Genomic DNA, 12,024 nt, shown 5'->3' on the forward strand with positions numbered 1-12,024 from the left:
TAAAAGATTTCGCGAAAATTGCAATGGCTTCACAAAGATTTTAATTATTTTACAAGGATTTCAAATATGTGAAACAATTAGAAATATTTTAAAAGATTGTACAATGATTTCACAAAGATTTCACAATGTTCTAATGATTTTACAAATATTTAAAAGATTTCACAGTGATCCCAAAGATTTCAATTATTTCAAAAATTTCAAAAGATTGAAAATATTTCACAAAGAATTCAAATATGTCAAACAATTTAAAAGATTTCACAACGATATCAAAACATTTCACATCGATTTCAAATATTTCATAAACATTACAATTATTACACACAGGTTTCACCAAAATATGAAAGATTTCACAATGATTTTTAATATTTCAAAAGATTTCACAATTATTTCAAAAGATTTCACAATAATTTCAAAGATTATATAGATTTCACAGCGATTTCAATCATTTCACAATTTTCCAAAAGATTTTTGTGATTTCACAAAAATGTAATGATTTCAAAAAGATTTCAAAAGATTTCACAGTAATTTCAAAGGTTGCAATGATTTTACAAATATTTCAAATATTTTAATTAAAAAGTTTCAAGTATCTCAAAAGATTTTAAAGATTACAAATATTTCACTAAGGTTTCAAATATGTCAAACAATTTAAAAGATTTCACAACGATTTCAAAACATTTCACATCGATTTCAAATACTTCATAAACATTACAATTATTACACAAAGGTTTTCTCCAAAACATGAAAGATTTCACAATGATTTTTAATATTTCAAAAGATTTCACAATTATTTCAAAAGATTTCACAATAATTTCAAAGATTATATAGCTTTCACAGCGATTTCAATCATTTCACAATTTTCCAAAAGATTTTTGTGATTTTACAAAAATGTAATGATTTCAAAAAGATTTCAAAAGATTTCACAGTAATTTCAAAGGTTGCAATGATTTTACAAATATTTCAAATAATTTAATTAAACAATTTCAAGTATCTCAAAAGATTTCAAAGATTGAAAATATTTCACTAAGGTTTCAAAAATATCAAACAATTTAAAAGATTTCACAACGATTTCAAAACATTTCACATCGATTTCAAATATTTCACAAACATTACAATTATTACACAAAGGTTTCACCAGCATATTAGAGATTTTACAATGATTTTTTATATTTTAAAAGATTTCACAATAATTTCAAAGATTATATAGATTTCACAGCGATTTCAATCATATCACAATTATTCAAAAGATTTTTGTGATTTCACAAAAATGTAAAGATTTCAAAAAGATTTCAAAAAATTTTACAGTAATTTCAAAGGTTGCAATAATTTTACAAATATTTTTAATATTCTAATTAAAAAGTTTCAAGTATCTCAAAAGATTTCAAAGATTAAAAATATTTCACTAAGGTTTCAATTATGTCAAACAATTCAAAAGTTTTCACAACGATTTCAAATCATTTCACAACGATTTCAAAAGATTGCATAATGATTTCACAGCGATTTCAATTATTTCACAAATATTTCAAATGATTTCAAAGATATCAATATTTTCAAAGATTTCAGAAAGATTTAAAAATATTTCATACCATTATTTTACAAATTTTTCAAAGATTTCAAAAATATTTCAAAGGTTTTATAACGATTTCAAGTACTTCAAAAGATTTCACAATGCTTTCAATGATTTCACAATGATTTAAAAAATTTAAATTATTTCACAAATATTTTAAAGATTTCACAAATATTTAAATGATTTCAATGGGGGTTTAAAGATTTCATAAACATTTGAATGATTTTGCAAAAATTCCATGATTTTAGACATATTTCAATTATTTTACAAAACTTTCAAAGATTTCAATGATTTTTCAAAGATTTCACAAAGATGTCAAAGATTTTAAAGATTTCATAAACATTTTAAAGATTTTTCAAAAATTCCACAACTTTAGACAGATTAAAATTATTTCACAAAATATCAAAGATTTCACAAATATTTAAATGATTTTTCAAAGATTTAAAGATTTCAAAAAGTTTCGTAACCATTTCAAATATTGTAAAAGAATTCGAAGATTTAAATGATTTAACAATATTTTGAAAGATTTCACATAGATTTTAAAATATGTTAGAAGATTATTTTACAAAACTTTTAAAGATTTCACAATGATTTTCATGATTTTTTAAATTATTTCACAATCATTTTAGTGATTTCAGTGATTTCACAATAATTTCAAAGATTTAATAGACTTCACACCGATTTAAAAAATTTCAATTATTACACAAAGGTTTCACCAAAATTTTAAAGACTTCACAATGATTTTTAACATTTTAAAAGATTTCAGAATTATTTCGAAGATTTCAAAAGGTTGAAAAGATTTCTATTATTTCACAAAAATTTAATGTTTTCAAAAAGATTTCAAAAGATTTCACATCGCTTTCAAAGGTTTCAATGATTACAAAAAATTTTAATATTTTAATTAAAAAATTTCAAATATCTTAAAAAATTGCAAAGAATTCAATTATTTGCCAAGATTCCCATGATCTCACAAATATTTAAAAATTTTTACAACGATTTGAAATAGAGCAAAAGATTTCATAAAGATTTAAATGATTTTTCAAATATTTAAAAGCTTTTACAATGATTTCAAATATTTCCAAAATTTAAAAAAATTTAAAAAAAGATTTCACAATGATCCCAAATATTTTAATGATTTCGCAAAGATGTAAAAGATTTCACAAATATATGAAAAGATTTTTCAAATATTTCGAAAGATTTTACAAATATTTCAAAATATTTCCCAATTATTTCAATTGTTTCACAAAAATTTCAATAATCTCACAAAGGTTTCAAAATATATCACAGCGATTTCAAATATTTCAAAATATTACACAATCATTTCAAAAATTTCAAGGATTTCACGAAGTCCTGTATACTAGATTTCAAAATTGACCAACCAATTTTCGATGGCCGAAAAAATGTTTAAAAACTTGAATCTTTTTCTCTAATAATTTATCAATATTGTCCTTTTAGGTGGCAAAAAGAAAAGTGGGAGCTTCATATAATCTCATAATGGATGACTTACTTCCAGCTTTTATTTATGTGGTAGTGAGAGCTAGTGTCTTACAACTGGGAAGTGAAATTAATTTCATCAAGGATTTCATCCAGGATTCGCGCCTGGAACACGGCAAATTTGATTTCGCCTTCACTACGCTCACTGTAAGTCATTTACAAAATCTATTCTATTTTCCGAACCATTTAAATTCAGAAATCTAGTATTTTAATATATTTTTAAAAGCGTTTTAAATCGAAAAAAAAAACTAAAAAAAACTTAAGGAATTTAATTGTTAAGGCCTCGGGTATTCATTGGTAAATCGGACTTTATAAATTGAGAAAAAAAGGAGAATCCATTTTTTCGACTTTTTTTTTTATACAAGTAATCTAAAGAGTAGAAAAACTTAGGTTAAATACCGTTTTTTTAGGGGAGAAAATTATATTTTTTATGTAATAATCGGAAGAGAAAAGAAAAAAAATAGTTAATCAGAAAGATTAATTTTGGACCAAAAAAGACGAATTTTTAATGTAATACATGAATTTTCTGCTGGAAAAGGTCAATTTAAAATTTTTTAAATATTCAATTTTAACTATTAATGGAATAGTTACATTGTTGGTTAAAAACATTAATTCTCAACCAAAAAAATAAGAGAATTTTCAACAAATTAGTTATATTTTCATCAAGAGATGAATTTTCAAATAAAACGATGAATAAATCAAATGAATTTTCAACAATTGAATTAAATCCAAAATATGATTTTTGAACGCAGAAGATTAATTTTCTGAAAATGGAATATTTGAATTTTCAACCAAGAAGGTGAATCTTAATAAAATACGAATTTTTAACAAACTAGTTCAACTTTCAACCAAGTAGTTGAATTTTTAACTAAAAAATATAAAATTTCTACCAAAAAGTTAAATTTTAGATTAAAAAGATTATTTTCAACAAAATTATTGAATTTTAAAGCCAAAAGGACAAATTATCTACAGGATTTTCAACCGAAAAGCATGATTTTTTAACAAAAAGTTCATTTTGTACCAAAATATACATTTTTATAAAAGTAGTTTAATTATTAACCAAATAGTTCAATTAGAACCAAAAATATGAAATTTTAACAAAAGAGGTCATCCCAAAAGATGATTTTTAATCCGAAAGATTAATATCCTAAAAATTAAATAGTTACATTTTTAACAAAAGACGTATATCTTAAAAAATATAAATTTTTAACAAACTAGTTCAACTGTTAACCAAGTAGTTGAATTTTCAACTAAAAACATGATTTTTTTTACCATATACTTAAATTCTCCGCAAAAAAGATGAATTTTCCAGCAGGAGGATTAATGTTCTAAGATAAAACAGGAATTTTCAACTCAATTGTTGAATTCGAAGCAAAAAAATCGAATTATTTACAAAACCGGTTGAATTTTCAACCCAAAAATAAGATTTTTTTGAAAATGCTAAATTTTCTTAAATACAGTTTGGTTTTTAAAGAAATAAGATAAAGAAATAAAGATGATTTAAAGAAATAAAATAAAAGAAATAAGATTAATTTACAACCAAGCAGTTGCATTTTTAATAAAAAAGGAATGAATTTTCAACAAAAAAAAGTTTTCAACAACGTACTTTATATTTTCAACTAGAAAAGATCAATTTTTTATAAAAAGTATCAGTTGTCAACCAAAAATGAAATATTAATATTGTTAGATAAAAAAATTAATAAAAAAAACGAATTTACAACTACAATAATTATTATTTATTATGAATTAAAAAAAAAGTGTCAAACTAAAAAGATTCTTTTTCAACCGGGAAGATTAATTTTATAAAAATGGAATTTTTAAATTTGTAACCAAGGAGTAAAATTTAAAAATATGAATTTTTAACAAACTAGTTCCGATTTCAACCAAGTGGTTAAATCTTCAACTAAAAATGTGATTTTTTTCACAAAGTTAAACTTTCTTTGAAATAATTTAATTTTTAACATAAAAAGTTCATTTTAAACCAAATAGTTTCAACTATATAATCTAAATTTTCAATAAAAAATATTAATTATTAACCAAAAATGGAATCGTTATATTTTTAGTTAAAAAAATTAATTTTCAACCGAAAACAAAACAACTAATTTACAACAATAGTTACATTTTCATCAAAAGAGATGAATTTTCAACTACAACAATGATTATTTTTTGTGAATCCTAAAAAAAATAATTTAAAAAGAATGTGTTCAATCAAAAAGATGTTTTTTCAACCAGGAAGAATAATTTTCTGAAAATGAAATAGTTAAATTTTCAACCTAGGAGGTCAATCTTAACAAATATGATTTTTTAACAAACGGGCTCAACTTTCATCAAAATAGTTGAATTTTTGACTAAAAAAATTATTTTCTGACAAGATAGTTAAATTTTCAACGAAAAAGATAAATTTTCCAGCAAAAAGATTAATGTTCTACCAAAAAACACAAATTCTTGAGAGAATTGTTGAATTTAAAGCCAGAAAGACTAATTATCTACGAAACGTTTGAATTTTCAATCTAAAAATATAATTTTTTCCAAAAGGTTTAATTTTTATTTAAATAATTTAATTTTTAACAAAAAAAGTTCCTTTTCAATCGAATAATTTAATTTTTTACGAAATTGTTGGATCCTCCAACAAACCAGATTAATTTGTAACCAAACAGTTGCATTTTTAATAAAAAAGAATGAATTTTCAACAAAATACTTTATATTTTCAATTAGAAAAAATCAATTTTCAATAAAAAATATAAATTCTCCACCAAAAATCGAATGGTTATATTTTCAGTTAAAAAATTTAATTCTCAACCACAAAAAAAAAACTAGTTTGGAACAAAATAGTTACATTTTCAACTACAGTTATTAATCCTGCAAAAAAATTCCAACAAAATTGTGGAATTTTTAAATCAAAAATATGAATTATCTACAAAACGTTTCAATTTTCAACCCAAAATATTATTTTTTCCAAAAATGTACATTTTCTTTGAAATAATTTAATTTATAAAAAAAAGTTAATTTTCAACCGAATATTTAAATTTTCTACCAAATTGTGGAATTCTTAAACAAACCAGAATAATTAACCAAACAGTTGAATTTTTAATAAAAAAGGATGAATTTTCAAAAACAAAAAAAAACGAATTTCTAACAAAATACTTTAAATTTTCAATTATAAAAGATCAATTTTCAATAAAAAATATAAATTATTAACCAAAAATGGAATAGTTGTATAGTTCGTTAAAAAAATTCATCCACAACCAAATAAAAACGAATTTATAACAAAATAGCTACATTTTTAACTACCGTTATAATTCATAAAAAATATTCGAACAAAATTGTTGAACTTTTAAGTCAAAAATATGAATTATCTACAAAATGTTTGAATTTTCAACCCAAAATATTAATTTTTCCAAACAGTGAAAGTTTCTTTGAAACAATTTAATTTTTAACTATAAAGTTAATTTTCAACCGAATAGTTTAATTTTCTACCAAATTTTGCAATTTTTAAACAAATCAGTTTAATTTAACAAACAGTTGATTTTTTAATAAAAAAGGGATGAATTTTCAGGAACAAAAAAACGAATTTCTAACAAAATACTTTAAATTTTCAACTAGAAAATATGAATTTTCAATAAAAAATATTAATTATTAACCAAAAATGGAATAGTTATATTTATAGTTTAAAAAATTAATTCTCAATCGAAAACAAAACTACTAATTTACAACAATAGTTACATTTTCAACAAAAGAGATGAATTTTCAACTACAACAATTATTATTTATTTCAAATCTTAAAAAAAAGTTTCAATCAAAAAGATTTTTTTTCAACCCGCAAGATTAATTTTCTAAAAATGAAATAGTAAGATTTTTAACCAAGGACTGAATCTCAAAAATATGAATTTTTAATAAACTAGTTCCGCTTTCAACCAAGTGGTTAAATTTTCAACTAAAAATATGATTTTTCACTGAATGGTTAAATTTTCCACGAAAAAAATGTGTTTTTCAGTAAGAAGATTTTTGAATTTTTAAGTAAAAAATATGAATTATCCACAAAATGTTTAAATTTTTAACCCAAAATATTATTTTTTCCAAACAGTTAAAGTTTCATTGAAACAATTTAATTTTTAACACAAAAAGTTAATTTTCAACCGAATAGTTTAATTTTTTACCAAATTGTGCAATTTTTAAACAAACCTGATTAATTTACCAAACAGTTGATTTTTTAATAAAAAAGTATGAATTTTCAACCATAAAAGACGAATTTTTAACAAAAAACTTTAAATTTTCAACTAGAAAAGATCAATTTTTGATAAAAATATCAATTATTAACCAAAAATGGAATAGTTATATTGTTAGTTAAAAATATTAATATTCAACCAAAAAAAAGAAAAAAAACGAATTTACAACAAAAGAGATGAATTTTCAAGTACAATAATTATTATTTATTGTGAATCTTTAAAAAAATTAATTTAAAAAAAACGTGTCCAATCAAAAAGATGATTTTCTTATCAGATAGTTAAATTTGTAACGAAAAAGATTAATTTTCCAGCAAAAAGATTAATGTTCTACACACAAAAAACACAAATTTTTAAGAAAATTGTTAAATTTTAAAGCTAGAAAAAATCGATTTGTCTACAAAACGTTTGAAATTTCTAACCAAAAATATTATTTTTTCCAAAAAGTTGAATTTTCTATATAATTCTATAATTTACCTTTTTACCAAATTGTTGAATCCTCTAACAAACCAGATTAATTTAAAACCAAACAGTGGCATTTTTAATAAAAAGGATGAATTTTCAACAAAAAATACGAGTTTACAACAAAATAGTTACATTTTTAATTACAATTATGAATCTTGAAAAAAAAATTCAACAAAATTGTTGAATTTTTAAGTAAAAAATATGAATTATCGACAAAACGGTTAAATTTTCAATCCGAAAATATGATTTTTCCAAACAGCTAAACTTTCTTAAAGATAATTTTATTTTTAACAAAAAAGTTGATTCTTAACCTTATAGTTTAATTTTCTATCAGATTGTTGAATCCTAAAATAAATCAGATTAATTGGTAACCAAACAGTTGAAGTTTTAATAAAAAAAGATGAATTTTCAACCAAAAAGAAGAGTTTTCAACAAAATACTTTATAATTTCAACTAGAAAAAAATCAATTTTTAATAAAAAATGTAAATTATTAACGAAAAATGGAATCTTTATATTGCTAGTTAAAAAAATTAATTCTCAATAATAAAAAAACAACTAATTTATAAAAACAGTTAAATTTTCAGAAAAAGAGATGAATTTTCAACTACAAAAATTATTATTTATTATGAATCTAAAAAAAATTCATTAGAAAAAAATTTTTAAACCAAAAAGATTTTTTTAAACCCGGATGATTAATTTTCTAAAAATGAAATAATTAAATTTGTAACCAAGGAGTGAATCTTAAAAAATATGAATTTTTAACAAAATATTTCCCCTTTCAACCAACTAGTTAAATTTTCAACTAAATAGATGATTTTTTACCAGATGGTTACATTTTTTACGAAAAAGATTAATTTTTCAGCAAAAGGAATAATGTTCTACCAAAAAACACAAATTTTTAAGAGAATTGTTGAATTTTAAAGCCAGAAAGACGAATTATCTACAAAACGTTGGACTTTTTAACCCAAAAATATGAATTTTTCCAAAAAGTTAAATTTTCTGTAAAATAATTTAATTTTTATTAAAAAAAAGTTAATTTTCAGCCAAATAGTTTAATTTTTGACCAAATTTTGAAATCCTCAAACAAATCAGATTAATTTACAACTAACCAGTTGTATTTTTAATAAAAAAGATGAATTTTCAACCAAATACATTTATGTTTTCAACTAAAAAAGGTCAATTTTAAATAAAAATCTAGATTATTAACCAAAAATGGAATGATATGAATATAAATTTTTTAACTAGAAAGATAATTTTCTTATCAGATAGTTAAATTTTCAACGAAATAAATGAATTTTCCAGTAAAAAGATTAATTTTATACCAGAAAACATAAATCTTTAACAACATTTTTCAATTTTAAAGTAAAAAATATGAATTATCTTCAAAACGGTTGAATTTTCAATCCGAAAATATGGCTCTTCAAAAGAGCTACGTTTTCGTAAAGGTAATTTAATTTTTAACAAAAAAGTTAATTTTCAACCAAATAGTTTAATTTTATAACAAATTCTTCAATCCTCCAAGAAACTAAATTAATTTAAAACCAAATATTTGCATTTTTAATTAAAAAGCATGAATTTTCAACGAAAAAAGACGAATTTCTAACAAAATACTTTATATTTTCAACTAGAAAAGATAAAATTTCAATAAAATATATCAATTGTTAACCAGAAATGTAATAGTTATATTGTTATTAAAAAAATTAATTCTCAGCGAAAAAAAAACAAATTTACAACAAAATAGTTGCAGTTCCAACTGCAGTTATGAATCATAAAAAAAAATGAATTTTCAACTAAAGACTTCATCCCAAAAGATGATTTTTTAATCCGACAGATTAATTTTCTAAAAATAAAATAGTTAAATTTTCAACCAAGGAGATGAATCTTAACAAATATGAGTTTTTAACAAACAAATTTTCTGTCAGAAAACATTAATTTTTGACAAAATTTTTTTATTTTAAAGCCAGAAAGACGATTTATTTACGAAACGTTTGAATTTTCAATCCGAAAATATTGTTCTTCAAAAGAGCTACATTTTCTTAAAGGTAATTAAATTTTTAACAAAAAAGTTAATTTTCAACCAAATAGTTTAATTTTTTACCAAAATATTAAATTGTTAAACAAACCAGATTAATTTATGCCAAATATTTGCATTTTTAATAAAAAAAGTATGAATTTTCAACCGAACAATATGATTTTTTAACTAACTAATTTGTAATTAATAAAAAATACATCCCAAAAAATGTATGTCTAACAATGTAGTTCAACTTTAACAAAGTAGCTGTATTTATGAACAAAAAATATGACTTATTTTTACAAAATAGTTTCGTTTTCAAGAAAGTAATCTAAATTTCAACCAAATACTAGAATTTTTAACCAAACGGGATGAACTGCGAACCAAAAATTATATTACTAGACTTTTCGAGCAAAAGTAATTGATTTTTGTTTTAATTTTTCTATTAATTTAGTTCGCATTCAAGCGAAACTTAAAAAAAAGAGGCGAAACGTTTTTTTTTCTTTCATAAAAATATATAAAAAAAGGAATTCTTTGAAATTTAGCATCTGGTAGAAACTAAAAAAACGAAAAACCGATTTATCGATGATCTCCAGAGTCCTTAATAATAAAGTGTTTTGAAAGTACTATCAAAATTTTAAAATCCAAATTCGAAATAAAATCCTGAGCGAACATTAACCCTTAAAGTGCATTGTGGGTATATGAGACCCCAAGAAATTTTTAAACTCTTATGAAGCATACTTAATTCGAAAAAATTGAGTGTCGCCATCTAGCTTTAGTTGAAGACACTAACTGCAAGTAAAGTCATTTAGCATACTGCGTCAAGGTGGGGTGCAAATGAATATCTTTTTTGAAAGCACCCATATTGCAAATTTTTTATGAAAGTGTACTATTTCAAAAGTATAGTAATAAATTTTCAGGTTAAAATCATTAAAATTGCGTGAGTTATGAATTTTTAAGTAAAAAACCCATTTTTCACTTTTTTTCAATATTTTTTTTTAACAAACTTAAAATAAATAAATGGCTATAAAATCAACTCTATCTTATAAAATATACCTTAAACTATATCGGATAATTTTATTGTGACAAAAGATTCCACAGGGGTTAAACAATACTTGATTAAATAAGCTGGGGGTCTAAAACACCCACGATGCACTTTACCGTAATTTTTACCATGTATGCACTTTGTGGGTTAAATTGACTAGATTAAAAATATAAATAATTACAGGGATCCTATCATTATATACTCCACGAAAAGATGACAAATGAATGAGACGAAAGAATTTCAAGTTTGAAAATTCTGCGAAATATGAAGCAACGAGCCATGCAAATTTTTCTTCGTAGGAAAGCCAATGACTTCTGTGATTGTAGAGATATCAGAATGTTTTTTGAAAGTAATGCCAGAAATCTAGACTTCAGTGAGACAATGCTTATTTTTATCAACAGAAATCAGAGAGTCGATAAAATAAGATGTGCCACTATCAGAGCGCATTCGGTGTTATATTTTACATACAGAAAATATTTACTACTGGTAAAAGTTCACCAGAGTTTAAAGAAAAACTGAGTCGACTTAATTCTAAGAAGCGTACTTGTAGGCACCTGATTGCTTTCTACTCTTTCACGACATTATTCAAAAAATGAGACTTGATTAAAATTCTAGTATTTTCTTTTTCATTAATTTAGCAATTAGTAATTCTAAGACTTTGATTTTCATCGAGAATAGATCATTCAGACCTCGGACTCAATACACATTTGGATTTATTTTAAACTTTTTTTTTTTTAGGGATTACAATATATTGCTACTATTTCGAGAGAAAAAAATGAAAAATACTTGTGAACTTCTTCGTTAATTGGCTCCATATTGTTTAAAATTTAGAATTTTCGAGATAAAAATATGGGATTTTGACAAAAGAACTGAATTTTCAACGAAATAGTTGAATTTTTACCCAGCAGATAAATTTTCAACAAATTACATAAATTGTCCATAAAGAAGTTCAATTTTCTACCAATTTGTTGAATTTTGAAACCAAATGGACAAATTTTGTACAAAAGAGTTGATTTTCCGAGCGGAAAATACTATTTTTCACCAAAAGTAATCCTTGGTATTTGAAAAAGGTTTTAATTCTAAATAAAAAACAGTTGACTATGACCAAAAAATACCAATTTTTCTCTGAATGCTTGAATCTTTAATTAAAATAATTTTCAAAAATAGAGTTTTAACTTAAAAAACTGATTTTCTAGCAAAAAACGAATTGTTAACAAAAAA

General features: G+C 22.5%; 1 protein-coding gene across 2 annotated transcripts in view; it reads left to right on the forward strand.

The window, feature by feature from the left end:
• LOC117179628 (alsin) overlaps positions 1-11,735 on the forward strand; it is a 70,299-nt gene extending 58,564 nt beyond the window's left edge. For both annotated transcript variants that reach the window (XM_033371629.1, XM_033371630.1), the window contains 2 exons: positions 3,020-3,205; positions 10,987-11,735. In XM_033371629.1, the coding sequence (XP_033227520.1) occupies positions 3,020-3,205; positions 10,987-11,031 (231 nt within the window). In that variant the 3' untranslated portion in view covers positions 11,032-11,735. The remainder of the gene's footprint in view (positions 1-3,019; positions 3,206-10,986) is intronic.
• The last annotated feature ends 289 nt before the right edge of the window (positions 11,736-12,024 follow it).

The sequence above is a fragment of the Belonocnema kinseyi genome, chromosome 9, assembly GCF_010883055.1.
Source record: "Belonocnema kinseyi isolate 2016_QV_RU_SX_M_011 chromosome 9, B_treatae_v1, whole genome shotgun sequence".
Lineage (NCBI taxonomy): Eukaryota > Metazoa > Arthropoda > Insecta > Hymenoptera > Cynipidae > Belonocnema > Belonocnema kinseyi.